At 32.3% G+C, this 18,234-nt stretch overlaps 1 protein-coding gene across 4 annotated transcripts in view; it reads left to right on the top strand.

The window, feature by feature from the left end:
* The window catches only part of Cep120 (centrosomal protein 120), a 78,594-nt gene that overhangs the window by 53,580 nt on the left and 6,780 nt on the right, over window positions 1–18,234 (top strand). For 3 of the 4 annotated variants that reach the window (XM_046460167.2, XM_058584203.1, XM_046460168.2), the window contains 3 exons: window positions 3,072–3,194; window positions 9,423–9,521; window positions 17,876–18,021. In XM_046460167.2, coding sequence (XP_046316123.1) covers window positions 3,072–3,194; window positions 9,423–9,521; window positions 17,876–18,021 — 368 coding nt within the window. Of the gene's footprint in view, window positions 1–3,071; window positions 3,195–9,422; window positions 9,522–12,558; window positions 12,882–17,875; window positions 18,022–18,234 lie in introns of those variants that run through there. The other variant, XM_046460169.2, reaches the window with a different exon arrangement.

The following is an 18,234-nucleotide window of genomic DNA, read 5'->3' as shown; positions in this document are numbered from 1 at the left end:
CTTCATAAATTGTCTATGTCCTCTCCATTTCCTCACCTCTTAACGCATCCCACTTGGCTTTCTGTCCCCATTTGTCAGAGAAGCCACTGGTGGATGAGTCACTAAGTTTAGTGGGCATTTCTCATTTCTCATCTTATTAAAACTTAGTAACATGATCAACACTACTGTCCTTATTTTTATATGTTCTCTTCCTGACTTCTATACCACCACTCTATTTTCCTCCACTTTTCTGGTGTCCCTTAAAGCTGTTTCTCAGGCTGATCTTTCTTTATCTAGTTATTAAATGTTGAACATTGTCCAAGCTCAGGACTTACTTTCTACTAAATAATCTGACTTCAGAGACAATCTGTAGGTACATTTGGGGCATTCAAATTTATATTCAAAACCTTTCCTATACCCTTGAGTCTCATATACTACATTATCTTTTGGACATCTCTACTTGGATGTCTTAAAGGATGTTTTATTTTATTTATTTATTTTTTTTTAAAGAATTGCAAGCCTCAGCATTTACTCTTTTTTTTTTTTTAAATATTTATTTATTTTAGTTTTCGGCGGACACAACATCTTTGTTTGTATGTGGTGCTGAGGATCGAACCCGGGCCGCACGCATGCCAGGCGAGCACGCTACCGCTTGAGCCACATCCCCAGCCCCTAAAGGATGTTTTAAATCCTACATGATCTTCCCATTTATACCTGACCTTCTTCCTATAAGAGTTCTGTATTTCAGAGATGGGCTCATCTAATCTTATGTGACAGCCAGAATAGTTTTGAAATTTGGGGATGATAAAACCCTTCTTTTTTAAAACCTTTCAGTGTTTCCTTACTGTTCATAGGATAAAGATCAGAATCATTACGTTGCCCCACAAGTATCTGCATAGTTTGTACCAGCCTGTCTTGAATCTCATCTACTAATTTTTCAATTCTGTTGTGTTCCTTCTTGCCACACTGATCCTTACTTCCCTGGTAAGATATTTATGTGTGCTGCTTTTTCTGGGCCCCATGAACTCTAGATTTCATCTAAAGTATCACTTATCTTCACTGACCCCCACTCCCCAATCTAGGTCAAGTTTTTGTTATATGTTCTAATGGAATATTACTTTCCTATTTTTTTATTATATATCAGATCTGATTTTCATAAGTATGATAATTTAATCACTGTCAGATTATTGGCTCCATAAAAACTGTTTTGATTTATAGACGTATGCCTGGAATCCAGGTCAGTTGTCACCAGTGACAGGAACTCAATAAATATTTATAGAGAAAAAGACTAAGCTATTGAAAATTAAGTTTTATATTTCTTGGAAATTTTCAGTAAAAATTAGTATGTTTGAGGGATGCCTTTAAAGTCTTCAGTACATTCTAGCATGAAGAGTAGTTTCCATAGCAGCTCAGAATCAGTTATAGATACATTATTTACGTAGTTGTAAATATGAATTTGATTGTTACTTTGGAGTTCTAATTTAAAAGGTGAAAAAGTTGTAAAAGTGGGCAGCTGTTATAGGATTCACCAGTAATGCTTCTCTTCTACTTATCAGGAATGTTTAACTGTCTAGAACAAAAGCTCTTACTATATATTAGAATCATCAGGAAAGTCCTTGGAAAGTACATCTGTGCCCTGTCCAAGACAGGTATAATTAGTTTACATTTTTTGTAAGAGGATCCTTCATAGAAAGAACTAATATTGTGGAAAAATTACTCAGGGTACACCTCTGTTCTCGAATCAGTATTCTAAGAATGAGGGGGTAAACAGGAAATTTCCAGGATGTTCAAATTGTCAAGTCCAGGACTATATACATTTCACATCTTATGTACAAGGAAAACTTTTTAGGATATCACTCTGACTAGGTAACATATTAAATATGCAATTCTAAATAGACAGGTAGAAGAGTCAGTTAAACACACTTACCAGTGAGAGCTATTGAAGATAAAGTATCTGTGTTTAAGTGGAAAAAAGCAGGTACCAGAACTCAAAATCATTGTAATTGGTGGACTACTTGGCAACAGGAAAAGAACCCAACATGCTTTAATAGTTTGTTGATTTACAACCTGATAGTAACAACAGCTATTTATGATAATACCATGAATGGTGAAGAAACTACCAAATGTAGTATTAAGTTTATTATGTTTTTTGTTTAAAACAAAAAAATGAGGGAGATACTTTACAATGTTTCTATTCAACTTTTGATGTTGAAAGAGTTAAACTTCAGTTACATGGAAACTATTCATGTATGGAACAACTCATTACCTAAAGATACTGGATATGTCCTGATTAGAACATTTTATCAGTGATGATTTGAGTTCCATTTTTGCTACAGATTTTCTCAGTATTTCAATGTCTGTTGTGTCTTAAATCTGAAGAAAGAAATAATAGGTTATATCTAATGATGGAGTCATTTAGTTTGTTCCCCAAAATGACTTTAATGATCATTATTTACATTTAATTACAAAACCTCAGATTTGAGATGGGGTTGTAGCTCAGTGGTAGAGCCTAGCATCATGTGTGAGGCACTGGCTTCGTCTTCAGCACCACATAAAAATAAATTTAGAAAATAAAAGTTAAAAAAAGTGGGGGGAATGCTTTAAAAATTTTTTTTAAAAAACTCAGATTTTAAAAGAACATCTTTACACCCTCAATTTTTAAACATATTTTTGAAACTGTTCATAGGGAAATTGTAGTGCTAAGGCAACCCCCACCTCTCTATTAATTTACAAGTATTGACTGCTTTTGTTATAGTCTTATTCTGGGGAATGAAATGATCTGAATTCTATTTTTGCCTTCACTACTGATTAGTTCACTAGCTCTTTGGCATTGCTTCAGTTATTTAGCCCTCTGATTCTTAATTTTTTACTTATAAAAAGTTTTTAATCTGTTGATATACAGTTTTTTTAATTATTGAAGATGTTCATTGTCCTCCTTATACTTTATGTATTTTCCAAATTTTCTACTCTGGATATGCTTTAGAATAAGGAGAAAAAGACACTTGAATTCTATAATATTATTGAATTCTATAATATTAAACTTTGCTTATGATTGTCTTTAAGTGGCTACAAATACTTTTTCTTAAATACAGCTTAATGATGCTGAAAATAAGTATAAGATTTTGGAGAAAGACTTTCAACAGTTCAAGGATCAGCAAAGCAACAAACCAGAAATCCATCTACAGTCTGAAATAAATCTTCTCACCTTGGAAAAGGTACCCATGTCAATATTTGACACTAATCCAAGTAATCAGTTTATAAAATTAGTGAGTAATATGTGTGTATACAATGTAATGTTTCACTGTATTGTTCTAATATGAAATAACACATCAGTGAATTCAAGGCATATGACATTGTTTTAATTTGTTGGTTTACATCGGTTATAGCTTATGCTAATTAGAATATTTGATTGCAAGCAGCACTAACTTTAGAAATAAAGAAATTCACAAACTGTCAAGTGAATGAAGAACAAGTCTCACAATATGGGCAAGTCACAAGAAGCAAGTCACAGTCAGTATCTTTCCTGTCTCAAATGGTCTGCTTAGGATGCCCCTGTTAGGAATTGCTATCACTCTCTCGTCATGGAATCCTGAATCTTCTCATTCTAATGTTGTTACCAAAAGCTTGGTCCTTATCCCCATAGACAATCCAATAATGATGACTAGTTTTGAGAAAAAGGAAAAAGAAGGTTTATTGCTTTGGTAGCAAAGGAGATGCACAGAGGATTCCTGTCCCAGAGACTGTGATTCTCCCATCTAGGGGAGCAGGCGGCTTATAAAGAGTTGATTTAAAGGTTACATTCCAAGTGTTCTCTGTTGAGAGTTGTAATTCACTTGTTAATTTGGGAGATAGTCATTTCTGAGATCTTCTGGTACCATCCCCAAAGTCTAAATTACTTCATTCCTGTGGTGTGTGTGTGCTGAAGGACAGATAACTTTGCGTATGATGAGGAAGAAAGGTAATCCTGTTTCCCCTGAGATTAGTGAGGGGGAGAGATTAGGAAAGAGCAGGGAGAGAAAAGGAGAAAGAAACATGTCCATTTTAAAAATAAGTCAGTGGCAGAGCAGCAAGGGCTATATTCAAGCATAAAGTGTACCAATGTTACAAGATCATACTGCTTGCTGAAAACTTTTTTGTGGTTGCCGTTGTGAATATTCTGTATATCACTACTCTCTAGATTCTGTGTCCTAGATAGGAGTATTCATGGAACCTGCATTCTAGCTCTGTTTGGATGAAGGGATTGATCCTATTTTGTTTTCCGTGGTTAGAAGCCAGATTCTACCATTAATTTGTATTTGGGTTTTCCCACACATGGGCTCTAAGCATTTAAAAATGTGTAATGTTCAACAGACAACCTAGGTTTTCACAAGGTATATATGTTGATCTGTGAGAAGAGGAGAAGCCAGTAAAGTAAAGAGGTATGGGAAGTGTGTCCAGTGAACACCTGCAAAGACATTGGGGTGAGACTTATCCTGCATTGAGTGAAGAAGTCCAGCCTAAAGTGTGGGGGACTGGGGGTGGGGACAGTCGGTGTACAGAGTGAGATTTAAAATACTTGTTGTAAAGGCATGGGAAGTGTAAGTTTTGTTTTTAATTCAGTAGAGATTTGCATCAATCTGGTTCTGCCACCTTGGTAACTGTGTCACCTTGGGCAAATTCTTTTACTTCTCTGTACTTTTTTCCATACTTTTAAAATTGTGTTAATAAGGTTGGTAAAAGAATCAAATGAGTTTAGAGTTGCAAAATAACACAGAACCTAGAATATTGTTTATTTTTTACTTACAAACATAAAATTTAAATAATGAGATACCATTGAAGAGTTTTAAGTAGGAGAGTAACTTGATCTTTATACTTAAAAAGAAGATTCAACTAGCATGTAGAAAATATGTATAAGAGGACAAGACCTATCTCTGAATTGCCTACTCAAAATCTTTTCATGAATGCCTTAGAACTGCAGTTCTCAAACTTTTTGCACTGAGGGCCCATTATACATCTTTAAGAAAAAAAAAAAATTTACCTACCGACAGATAGCTAATAATTAAAAAATATTGATGATTCCAAAGCAATTTGTATGTGTTGGTAACTACTGTATTAAAAATTAAAATTTAGAATTGTTTAAAAATATTTATTCATCTAAAAAACCCTGTTTTAGCAGCATAGATCATTTTCATTTAAAATAATTATTTTCTAAAACAAAAGCTTGTGAGAAGAGTGACATTGTGTTACTTTTTACTGATCTTTTTAGTTAGCTGGATAATAGAAGACAGCTGAATTGTTATATCTGCTCTGTATTCAATCTGTTGTTATATTATACAACATATAGCCTCTGGAAAACTCCACTGTATACTCATAAAAGAATGTAAGTGGAAAAGATAGCTAATGTCCTAGAATTGTTAGGAAAATAGTTTCAACCTATTGAACCCTTTGAGGTCAGAACTCTATAAGATAACCCAGAATGTCCAAAACTAAAGTCGGTCACCTTCCCTGCTATTTTCTACTAGTGTTTCTGAACTTAAAAGTTTCTGCAGCCGATCAGCGGCCAAGTTGTCTTTGGATCTTTTTATTCCCACATTCATTTAATTGCAAAGCTGGTAGATTTTTTTTCTTAAATATTTTGGACAACTGCTTCCTTTATTTTTGGCAGTCTGTATTTTTCTACCAGTGATCTTGAGTCCAGCTCAATATTTCCCACCCTCTTTTGAAAAAAAATCAAGTATTAAAGAATTTCTTTATGAAGATGTATTTCCAGTAGTATTCATCAGAAATATTTGAAATACTTATTAGATACTGTCTCATCAGTTCTTACAAGATGTGTAAAATGGAAAACATTTTTTGATACCTACTTTATCTTGAGGAATTTCAGAGACCAGATAGTCATCCCTGAATATGAACTGCATATAATATACCCCATAGAAATAAATTTTAAATGATTCTTAAAATTAAAATTCTTTTTCTAACTACACTCTTTTACTAAGAGGATAAAAATCATTAAACATATTAAAAGTGTTACCAGTACCATGAACTTATTGAGAGAGAAATGCATAATTGAACTAATTCTACATTAGACCTCATGAATTAATTCATCAAGTATGCTTAATAATGCCTATAAAACAAGACTTTTCCACGCTTCTGAATTTTTTTTTTTTTTTGTAAATCTTTTTGGAGCCAGAAGAGGGCAGAATCTCATTTCTTAAATAGTAACAAAGAGATTAAAACACAAAAAAGAAGACCTAAGTGAAAAACTATCTGAGTTATTGTGTACTTTCTAGTTGTGTCTGATTGATAGCTTTTTTCTTTTCTGATTGCCTCTTCTTTTTAATATAACACAAATATTCCCAATTTTAGTGAAAGAGTCTAAAATAATTTAACATTAAGATATTAATATTAAGATACAATTTTATTAATTGTATCTTAATATTAATATTAATTAATTGTATCTTAATTAATATTAAGATACAATTTTATGGGGCTGGGGTTGTGGCTCAGTGGTAGAGCACTTGCCTCACATGCATGAGGCCCTGAGTTGGATCCTCAACACCACATAAAAATAAATAAATAAAAATAAAGATTGTGTCATCTACAACTAAAAAAAATTTTAAAAAGATATAATTTTACTAAATGCAATCCTTGATTACTTTGATAATATAAGAAGTAAATAATAGTTTGATTTTTCTTTTACCTAGAAATTGTTCTTTACATAGTTTGAAAATAATTGGGATTTTTAAAAATATGGAATGCATATAACAATAGAATATTATGAGGTTGAAAAGAGAAGACATACTGAAAGAATGTAGAGATTTTTAATTAGTCTAAAATTTATGTAGTGTATTCAAGAATATTTGTTATCTACTATATGCCCACTCTTCAGGCAAATGGGAAAGATAAAAGAGAATGAAAGGGTATTATTCTTTTGGAAATTCATTTTAATTTATTATGTAATTAGAGAGATGACTAAGGAGAGTAAATGACCATGAATGATCAGATTACAGAGGAATGTTATAGAACTCTGCAATTCATAAAAGAAACTATTTGATGTTCTTTATCTAGTAGTTTTAAGACAACCTCATGTAGAGGTAGAAATTTGAGTTGAGCCTTAAGATTTAGGCAAGAAGAGAAGGAAAGCAATTGGTAGGCTCAGGAAGAGATAGGATGGGGAAGGTACAACTCCTGGTTGGAGTAGAGGGTTTGAAGGAATACTTAGAAGGTGAACAGATAGTATGGAAATTATATTTTGATGTACCTTGAGTCCTAGGCAGAAAAGTGTGTTTAATACCATAGACAAATAGTGACTATAGTAGATTTTTTAATAGACAGTTGATCTTATAGTGGCTTGCAGTATTTGTAGGTAGATTTGAAGCTGGGAAATAAGAAATCTTTCTCATTTAGTCAAGATGAGTTGAGACAAGTGTAGGCTAAGTGGCAGTAGGAATATCCAGGAATAAAATTTGAAAATATTCAAAGAAAGAAATCTGTAGTTCCTTGTGACAGATTGGACCTGGGAATAGAAAATGAGAGACAAAAACAATGTCATACCTCTAGTAGAGAGCTGGAATTGTGGAAATATCAACAAGGAAGTTGGAACCAGTAAATACTGGTCTATGCATTTGGTCTTCAGTAATGTCTGAATTGACTCTAGGTGTTGAGCCAGATTTTCCTTTCAAGAGAACATTACCTCAGTTATGGACCAAGGAAACCTTAGATAAAAAAAATAAAAACAAAGCCTTCCAGAAGTCTCAAATCTGTTTACAATAGGGTTCTTAATTCAAGATCTTTGAATGCTCTGAAATTGTATAAAATTTTGGTTATGGGCATTTTTCTGGAATTGGGGCCATATATTTAGAATCACGGAGGCACCTATATCTTTAAAGAAAAGCAAAAGCTTGGAATCACTGATTTGGTGAAATTAATTAGGTTTGTGCCTCAGATTTGCTAGCTACAGGTATTTTATTCAAGAATAAAAAAGTTATATGTACAACCATACATGTGTTTTAAGTTAGTATAAATAACTATGCAAATGTGAATTTTTAAAATATTTATGGTAAAACTGGTAGCCTACCCAGACAAATTTTTTCAGGTGGAAGTGGTCCATTGGAATTCATCCTTGTACCCATTCAGGATGTTAGATCTTTGTCTAAGATTCATGATCTTTTATTATCAAATATTACTCTTATCCTACAGCTATAAAAAGATTTTTTTCTATTCTTCTGAGATATGGCCTGTTGTTAAATTACCAAGTCATGTGTATAAATCTTTGGGGCAGAAGTGGAAGAGATTATCTCCAATAATCTCAGCAATATTATTCAACTTAAGAATCTTGAGTCTAGTTGTGAAATGTCAACACATCTAATCCAAGCACTAAGGATTTGTAAAGCAGAAAAGACCTTGACTTCATGTGGTCATATATTACTGCAGAGAATGTTGGTCTTTTTTGTGAAGGGAATTTGGCAGTCTGCTTTTTCTTTCATTTTGTTTTCATATGAATTTTATGAAGTTGGAATTTTTATAGCATTTTTGTTTGTTTTTTGTTTTTTTGTGAAACATTAGGAGTTGTATGTATGGAAAAAAACTAATAGACTTCATAGAAAAAATTTTGACCAGTTCAGGGTGACAATGTTTTACTGAAATCCAAGCAGATTATTACATTATCACTTAATAGTAAAACTTTCTTTGGCTACATGAATTTGTTTGGTACTTGGTTTGAAACACTGAGTGAGTACATTCCAAAACTTAGCCAAGTTGGCTTCAGTTCATGCACAACAGATTGCCTGCTGCAATATAAATAACCATATTTTTAAATTGAATCACTGTAGTGTTTTTCTTTATATATTTGAGGAAAAATAGAAAATAAAAGTTATATGTGTGTTACTAAGGAACATTTTTCTTACTCTTGGGTTTAACATTCTTAAAATTTTTTTGATTTATACTCTTTCTTAGTATTGCTTTGTGATAAAATATTTCACTATTTCCAGTGTTGGTGGTTTTGCCAAAATATAAAAAAATCTCTACTGGCTCTCTTCAGTATAAGACCAAATTCCACATAATAATAGGCATCCAAAAGGAATATTTGGTTTCTAAGATTTAGAATGCTATCTAAACTGGAATATGGACAGTTAGAATTGCTTTTTATATTAAAAAAATGAGTCTAATTTTTACTCATTGTAATATACATGTTTAAATACAGTTATAGTAACCGTCTGGAGGTTAAAACTAATTCAGTTCTTTTTAGTATAGGCTGTAAGGCAATAAAAGTAAGACTATATTTTAAACAAGAAAATGTTCATGTGCCATAATATTTATAGCAAATTATGTAACAGTTTTAGATGATGTCGTATGTTACACTATATAAACTCTTTTCTTAAGCCAGACTCTTTGTATATATTATCTTTCAGTGATTGTACACAGTGGTATAGTGTTTCACTTGATATGATTTTAATCACTGTTAGGTTGAACTTGAAAGAAAGTTGGAATCTGCAACCAAGTCTAAACTGCATTACAAGCAGCAGTGGGGACGAGCTTTGAAAGAACTTGCCAGACTTAAACAGGTATGTAGTTTATAGCTTATTCTTTTTATGTCTTTTTCCCTCTCATTTCTTTACAAGTTTGTATGTTTGGCAACATCTTTTATGTTCAGATGTCTACATTTGAATATCTAGTACTATTTTTTTGAGATTAGGGGCTTTTATATTTAAAGTGCTCAATAACTAAAAACTGAAGCTCCCCCCTCCCCCTCGGAGACATAGAGATTTATTTAGGAAAGCAGAGGCACATTTCAAGGGAGAGTGTGGGCTCTTTCAAGAGAGAGAAGCTTTTAGGGTGAAGCAAGGAATACACATTCAAGGGAGAATGTGGGTCATCTCCAAAGGAAGAAAAAGCCTATAAACTGAAACTTTTAAATCTTATTTATTTTTAATTGCCAACTATGCTTATCTCCAGAAGAAATTGGGAATACTTTTTTTAGTTTGATTTACTCCTCCTTAGTACTACCTAATGTTTTCTCTGGGAGTGCTTTTGGGAAGGGGACAACTTAAGATAACTTACATTTAATATTTTTGCAAATCTTACAAGATATTTAAAATATCAGTCCTATAGTACTTTGGTTAAGAAACAGGATCATAGGGAAATTTTGCTAATTTTAAGGGTTTAATTGGTAGTAGTTTCCTAAATTATTCTTATATACTATTTTCTTCCTGCTAATAGACAACAAGTACTGTTAGCTTCATAAGAAAGTAATCTTAATTTCTTAATTTTAGGGATAATTTCTTCAAATGCATAAGGTTAAAGAAAATGTGAGCAATATTCTTACTTTGAATCAAGTTTACTTAACCTAAAACTTTTAAGGATCGGTAATAATTAATTTATTCTAAATTTGTTGTTCTTTAATGTTAGCTTTATACTGAATGACATTTGGTATATAATGTTTTTCAGGTTTGTATTTTTCTTAATATGTCTCTATAACTATCAAATACTACAAATATATATATATATATATATATATATATATATATCCAACTTCACAGAGTACTGTCAAGCTGTATTATCTTAGTTCTGAAAAATTTTCAGGTTGAAGTTTGGTTTTTAAAGATTTAGGGTGCTCAACATATATTATTTTAATGCTGACAAGACTAAAAATGGGCATTATGTGTGTAGTACGGAAGACCTTTTGTATTAAAGGCAGTCATATATATAAAGGTATAAATAGTAGATACAAAGATATAATTAAGACATAGGTCTTTCCCTCAGGGAGCTTGGAATTTAATATTAAGGAAGAAACAATTATAACATTATGGCCCAATAGTAAGATCCCTGAGAAAAATCTTAAAAAGTACTCAGAGAGGTAAAAGTACATTTATTTAAATAGGACTTAGGAATGGTTTCGTAGACAAGGACCTGAAGAGATGAGTAGCTAGGATTTAAATAGAGAAATTGAATGTGACTTAAAAAAGTAGGGGGAAGGATATAAATATAATGAATAGAATGATCTTAGCAAAAACATCTGAAGCGGGGAAACAAAGCCTGTTCTTATAAAACAGGAGGGCCCATTTTAGAATTTATTTCAGGTAATAAGGCTTTGAACTTAAGTGATAACAAGAAGGAATGCAACAAGAAGATTCTTGCCAAAGACAATGCCAAGAGTGCAAGCTATAGTGTCTGGAAAGAGTTTCCATCTTAAAAACTTAAGATGCTAATTGTAGTATGGGAAGGAGATAAGATTTGCAAATGTGGACATTTTAATCTTCACAGAAAAATTCTGCAAGCAGTAAGAAATACTCATCCATTGTTGAGTATGAATGGGCTTAAGAAAAAAGATGGAATCCTTTGCAGAGGTGATATTTGAAGCTGTGCTGATAGACCCTAAAATTCCTAGGTTTAAGGAGAAATATGGAAAGCTAATGAAGAATATAGCAACTAGAGACAGTAAATATAATGATGGTAGAGCATTTAGTATTTATTTATTAAGGGCTACATGCCCTGTGTTAAATGTAATCACGACAAAGATATATGTAGCAGGTACTATTATTCTGATTTTATAAATGAAGAAACTGAGACCTGGAATTATATAAGATCACACAGATACTATGTGATAGAGCTAGGATTGAAGTCATTAACTAGAATCTAGGCCCTTTCTCTTTCATAATATCATGTCTTGGTCTATAGGAGCCATGGAAGACAGATTTCTGACAAGAATATTGAAGCATAAGTAGTCATGAGTTGGCATATCTTATCAAGGAAAATGGTATCCACTGTTAGCTCTGATAGTGAAAACTGAAGTGAGTTTAAGGGAGAAGCTAGTATAATGTCATGATGCTAAGATATTTAGGTCACATCTAGTATAATCAGGAGGAGTCCTTTTGGAATTAGGACCAAGGTAATATAGGATGAGAACAGCTGTGAAAGTAACAGGATACAAAATCTATCAGAAGCAGCATGTATAGTAGTTAAAAACATGGCCCCAGAGTTCAGAGCTGGGGTGAACTATGGCTTTGTCTCTTACTAGCTCTGTGACTTAGATTACTTATTGTCTCTGATTAGTCTCCTCAATGAAATTTTCTCATAGGTTGTTCACAGAGTTAAATTAGCAGTCTTTAAAAACAGTTAATACAGTGTTTGATAACATAGTATGGGTTCAATAAATGGTAATTATTGTTAAAGAAGAGAGAGCCATAAATCTGTTTTGCAGTGGTCTTGCTTTTAGTCCATGGGGACCTAAGTCATGGTAGCTTTTGGATATTGATGGACAGAACAAATATTAGAGGACTTTGTCATCAAGTAGCTATTCAAAGAAATGATAGGCATTAACAATACTATGTATGGAGAACAGAGGATGTTGTTTTACAATATGATAAGAAAATGGGGTAGGATATAGTTTGAGTAATAACAGTAGTTTGGATGGTAGTTTTGATAGATGTTCTACAGAAAACTTAAGAAGAAAAAACCATGTTGGGGTCTAAATGTGTAGATATGCAAGAGTGTCATTAGGTGAATTTCCTGATGTTTGAATATAGAAGGATATATATTAAGTCTAAAGAACAAATATAGGTAATTCCTTTGTTCATTTCCTTTCATCATTCATTCAACAAGTGCTTATTGAGAGTCTCACATGGACCTTGCACAGTGCTTGATGTGATGGATATAGCTGTTGTCTCCCATTTGGAACTTAAAGCTCTGCTGGAAGGATTGTTATTTAACAAGAATATAATAGGATGGTGTTAGCATGTGTGATTAAAAACAAGTAAGTTATCCCTTCATTTGCCACTCAAACCTAAAGGACAAACATCTTAAGGAGAAGATGTTTGAAATAATACTTACCATAGGAAATAATTTCTAATTTTAAAACAGAGTGGATAGGGAAGATGCAGAAGATAGTCTCTGCCATTGAAGTTGAGTAGTGAATAAGGGACTAATACAATGGTAATTAATTATAAGGCATTACTAAAATAGTTTGAACAGTATTAGGTGTTAAGGTATTTCCTTTGGAGAAATGAATAATCATTAATAGTATTGAACAATTTCATTCATAATTTGACATTTCTTATTAAGAAATATCAATGCAAGAATTTTTTACTTTAATGGATTTTTAAATCTTGTTCACATGTACATGTTATAGATTACACTGGTTTCACCACTGAGGTAGTTTTGAAAATATAAGTAAATAATGTTTGAGTAGAATCACTGAAATTCATGGCTCTTTGCTTACTTTACACTGGGATACTGAGGTAGTAGTCTCTCTTAAAAGGAAATTTAGTATGAAAGGCTCCCTGCCAAAAACTCCTTTCCGACATATGCATCCTTATACATTTTGTTATCTTCTAGATCTTTCCCTTTGGTCCAATTTTTATTTATTCTATTTATTTTCTACCCTCTAGCTCAAAAATCACTGGTAATTTTTAGCTATTTGTTCCTAATGAGAGAGGATGTCACAAAAATTTAGATGTCCTCTTTCTCCTCAGTTACTATAAATATATTAAGGAAAGAAAACAATGTAAATTAGTGGTTCTCCAAAACTTATACCAGTACTCCATGGAAGAAAATAACAGTAACAGTTTCAGTCTTTGAGTTCAATGTTTTTAATTGTTTTCTCATTGATCAGTTTTATTCCTTATCCCACAAAATTTCTGCTTTAGAAACAACATTGTAAACAAATGTTTAGGTCACTAGGAATCATTAATCTAAGGAGAAAAGTAATGCACCTTAGGATTTCCAGAATGAATTGTGTACTGCCTCTGCTTCTGGAAAATTAAATTAATAACTTCATCAAATTGGCACATTTCATATGTGTGTAAATTACTTAAATTTTTCCCTAGATATTTTGTATTAAAATACATTTATTGTGTTTGAATATAAAATTGGAATTGTCTATCTGCTTTTGTTCATAGAACTGTTTGTGCAACTTTTTGTTTAAATTGGATTAGTACCATGTTAATTTTACATTGCCTCTGGTGAACAGCCACGGGGCTATAATCTCTGCCAGTAATTTGTCACATCAAAACCCTCTGGAGGGCCATACAAAACATTTGTGTAATACGGATTAGACGGTGAAAGCTATATCTTAGATTGTTAATAAATGTTAATGACAAAACCCAGCTGGTAAAGCTTGGAAATAAGATCTAATTCTTGATGCCCATTGCCAAAAGAATGTTTAAACAGAGATTTCCATTACTCAAAGGTGACCTAGTATAGTCAATTTGTGAATTAAAAAATCATGACCTTTTAATCATTTAGAAAAAATTTTCCTTCTGATTCATAACCATAAAAGTCTGTGTTTCCAAGTTGTAAGCTTTGTGAAGCTTTTCTTTTGTAACTGGAACAGCAGCAGCTGTAAAATATAAATAAGTATAACATAAAATAAGTCCTGATTTAGAAAACAAGGAAATGATATCCTTACATTCTGGGTGTGGTATCTTGCGACCAAGATAAAAGTTCTACTTGTTAGACATTTAGAGGGCAGTTTAGTTTTCTTTCTTTATAAAAATGGACTTAGAAATATTTTAAAATCAAACAAGTGCTTAAATTGATCTACAAATACCTGAGTTGATTATCTGCATTAGTCCATACATTCTAACTAGTTACATATTAACCTAAAAAACATTTCTGGATACATTAATATATGGTTTTGTAAGCAGAATAAAAGCCTCTACTTTTTAAAATAAACGAATCATTGTTAATAAAATATGAATTTGTTGTTGCAGAAAATGTAATATTTTTATTATGTCAGGTATAGTAAAACTAGGTATGTTTGTTTTCAGGACAGAAAACAGAACTAAGATTTTGGGTAGGATGTGGGTCTTTTACCATATTTGTGCACAGTAGATCTGTTTAAAACTAAGCTGATATATTTAGTTAAAACAACACAGACTTCATCGACTGACATCAGCACTATCTTGTCCAGCCTCCTGCTTATCCACTCAGAGTAATTAATTTGATTAATTTATAAGTAATTTAGCCAAGGATAGGATGTAAATCTTTGTTTAAGAAAACAGTTGGAGGTCCAAGTCTTGGTTAAAAACTGTGTCTTGAAACCATCCAGGCCCTCCTACTGACTTGTCAGCTCTGGGTTATTTTCAGAAAACTTTACTTGAGTTCCTTAGTTTAGTTGTAAGTTTTTTCCCACAGACTTACATGGTATGTGTGAGTGGGAGAGCAAGTAGTGGCCACTTTTTAGCCGCTGTTTAGTCTAGTGTATGTATGTTTACATCTCCTTTCTGGATTTATAGGCAGCCAAGGCAAAATAAAGATTATACTCACTTGATTGAGGAGCCTTTAACCCAGAGCACCTGGAGAGGGTTTCTTTCACTAACCTCTAATTTTTGCATGTATTATGATTATTAATACTGTATGCCTGATTAAAAATTCAGAGCACTTGAAAGATTTTTGTGTGTGCATATTAGAATAAAAATGCTTCAAGTTTTGTGAAAAAAAAATTTATAAATAATTGACTTTTATTCCATTTGCTGCTTGCAGTCATTCTTTTTGCTCATTTTTAAAAATATAAATTTTGCAGCACCATAATAAAAGTCACCAAAACTCTTATCTCCTCTTCAGACAGAGATAATAATTTCTTGTATATTTGTCCAGATATTTTCCTTTCCTTTTTTTTTTTTAGAGAGAGAGAGAGAGAATTTTTTTTAATATTTATTTTTCAGTTTTCAGTGGACACAACATCTTTATTTTATTTTTATGTGGTGCTGAGGATCGAACCCTGTGCCCCGCACATGCCAGGCGAGCCCATTACTGCTTGAGCCACATCCCCAGCCCCCTTTCTTTTCATATAATTAACTTCTTAAGAGAAATACATTCCAAAGACAGGATTCTTATGCCCTCCCCCACCAACCTTCTACTTAAAGCAAGAGAGCATTATGAATGTTTTGGAAGCTCTCTGTTGCCTTTCTCAACTGTGTCTTCTTCCTTTGCAGAGGTGACCACTATCCTGAATTTACTATTTACTATATATAAATCTGCCTTTAATTTTATAATACAAGACATATTAAAAGTATACTGTAACTGATGCATAATTTTGCATGTTTTTAATCTTTCTGGAATCATTCTATTTAATTATACTACATTTCATACAGCCTTTTAATGCAAATGTTTTTTCTAGGCTTTTTTATATTAAGATAACACTGAATATTTCTTATATGAGTTAAAGTGTTTATATTTTAAAAAAATTGCTGGAAATAGCATATGTTCACTTTTTAAATTTCACTTAATATTCGCTGACTGAAAATTGGCTCAACCATTTTGGAAAACAATTTCCACCAGTAGTGTATATTCTTAGTGTTAAGAGTACTTGCCTAGAATGTACAAGGCTCTCAGTTCTGTCCCGAGTGCCTCAGAAAAGAACACAAAATAGACAACCAAATAGGGAAAGTGCCAGACATTTGTATAGGAACTTTATAAACAAAGATATTCAAATGCCATTAAAATTACTAAAATGAGTTCAATCTCAATGGTCTTTGAAAAAATGTAAGATAAAATCTCAGTGAATTATCACTACATAAATGAAAAAAAAAAAAAAAGGAGAGAGAGAGACATTACCAAGTGTTGGCAAAAGTAGGGAGCACTTGAACATTCATAGAAAATATTAATTGGCATGACTACTTTGGAGACAATTTGGCAATATACACTAATGCTGAAATTTTCATGCCTTCTGTCCCACAAGTTTGAATCTAGGTATGTACCCAATCTGAAATGCAGACAACATGTGTGTCAAAAAACACATATTGTGATCTTCACATCAGTATTATTTGTAATTCAAAACTGGAAACTTCCCAAATGTTCTTAAGCACTACAGTGAATAAATTATATATTTAATCAATGGAATGCTACATAATACTGTGAATATCAATTGTACAGAACAATAGAAATGAATTTAAAACAATGTTAAGTGAAAATAGCCCAACACAAAGTAATATATATGGTATAATTCAATATAAAACTCAAAGCAGTCAAAACGTGATGTTAGCATTAGGGTAGTAATTATCTTTGGGAAGGTGTGAGAGATGAGTGACAGGGAGGAAAACCACAGAGGGACTTCTGGCCTTCTCTTCATTTGGATGGTGATTTTGTGAGTGGCTCATTTTGTGAAAAATTAGCAAAACATACACTTGTGCTCTGGCTGTTCTTTGTTATAATCCAGTAAATAAATTTTCTACAAAAAATATGAGCCATACCTATTGACCCAGCCCTCCTTCCTGAGGTTTAAGAGGGAAAAGCACTTGTCTCTAAAGAAATATGTAGATTTATGATCTAACTATGTTAGATGATAGGGTATTTTATTGCATCATTTTTTGTAGTACTGAAAGTTTGTTATTAAGAGATGGGTGGAATAAGTCATGGACTATCCATTCTGTGGAATGTTACATATTTATTAAATATTTTATCTAGTCATCTGGAAGAATTATTAATTTTTTTTAAAAAAAATATACAAGATGAGTTATATTGTTTCATTCCATTTTTGTTTAAAAAGAAAAAATCTATGTATATAGATTTCCGTATGAGCCTAGAGAAAAGAGTAGAAAGCCATATTAACTGAGATGGGACTGGAATTAATGATCAGGGACAGTTATTAAATTTTTTTAGGTACATCTTTGTATAATTAACCATTTCTAAGATACTGATCTTACCACTGGTCCCTGTAGCAATTCAACTCCTGTTTATTTATGATATTCAGCTAACCTCATTCACCAACTGAGCCATGAATTATTACGATAACAAAAAGAAATACAAGGGTATTTAGAAAGAACGTGAGCATTTCTAGATTGTATATGACTCAGAGTTGGCAATGAATGACTGCATCATGCATTATTCTCAAATTGGTTTATAATCACAAGTGAAAGTCACATGAAATATATATATTCCTGATATTAGGTGTCTGGCTTCTTTCTTTGTTTCTTTCAAGCGAGAACAAGAAACTCAAATGGCTCGTCTTAAAAAACAGCAAGAGGAATTGGAACAGATGAGACTGCGGTACCTGGCTGCTGAGGAAAAAGATACGGTAAAAACTGAACGACAAGAATTGTTGGATATAAGAAATGAATTGAACAGGTATATGATTAAAAGATTATTTTTCTCTTACAAAAACAAAAGTTCTAATAGGATAACTTTTTAATTGGGTCATTCAGTCCAGGAACCAAATAACTTTAGATTCCTCAAGAATAAAGTAGATCCTACATAAAGTGTATTAAGACATTGGTAAGATAAAATTTTGTATGGTCTTCAAAGTGACAGGCAAAAATCGTATTTTTAAGTCACCAAAAC

This window comes from Marmota monax, unplaced genomic scaffold (genome assembly GCF_021218885.2).
Source record: "Marmota monax isolate L192 unplaced genomic scaffold, Marmota_monax_Labrador192_F-V1.1 WCK01_AAM20220418_F8-fsc00006, whole genome shotgun sequence".
NCBI classification, from domain to species: Eukaryota; Metazoa; Chordata; class Mammalia; order Rodentia; family Sciuridae; genus Marmota; species Marmota monax.
Note: the sequence above shows the minus strand (reverse complement) of the source record. Positions and strands in the feature narration are given on the sequence as shown.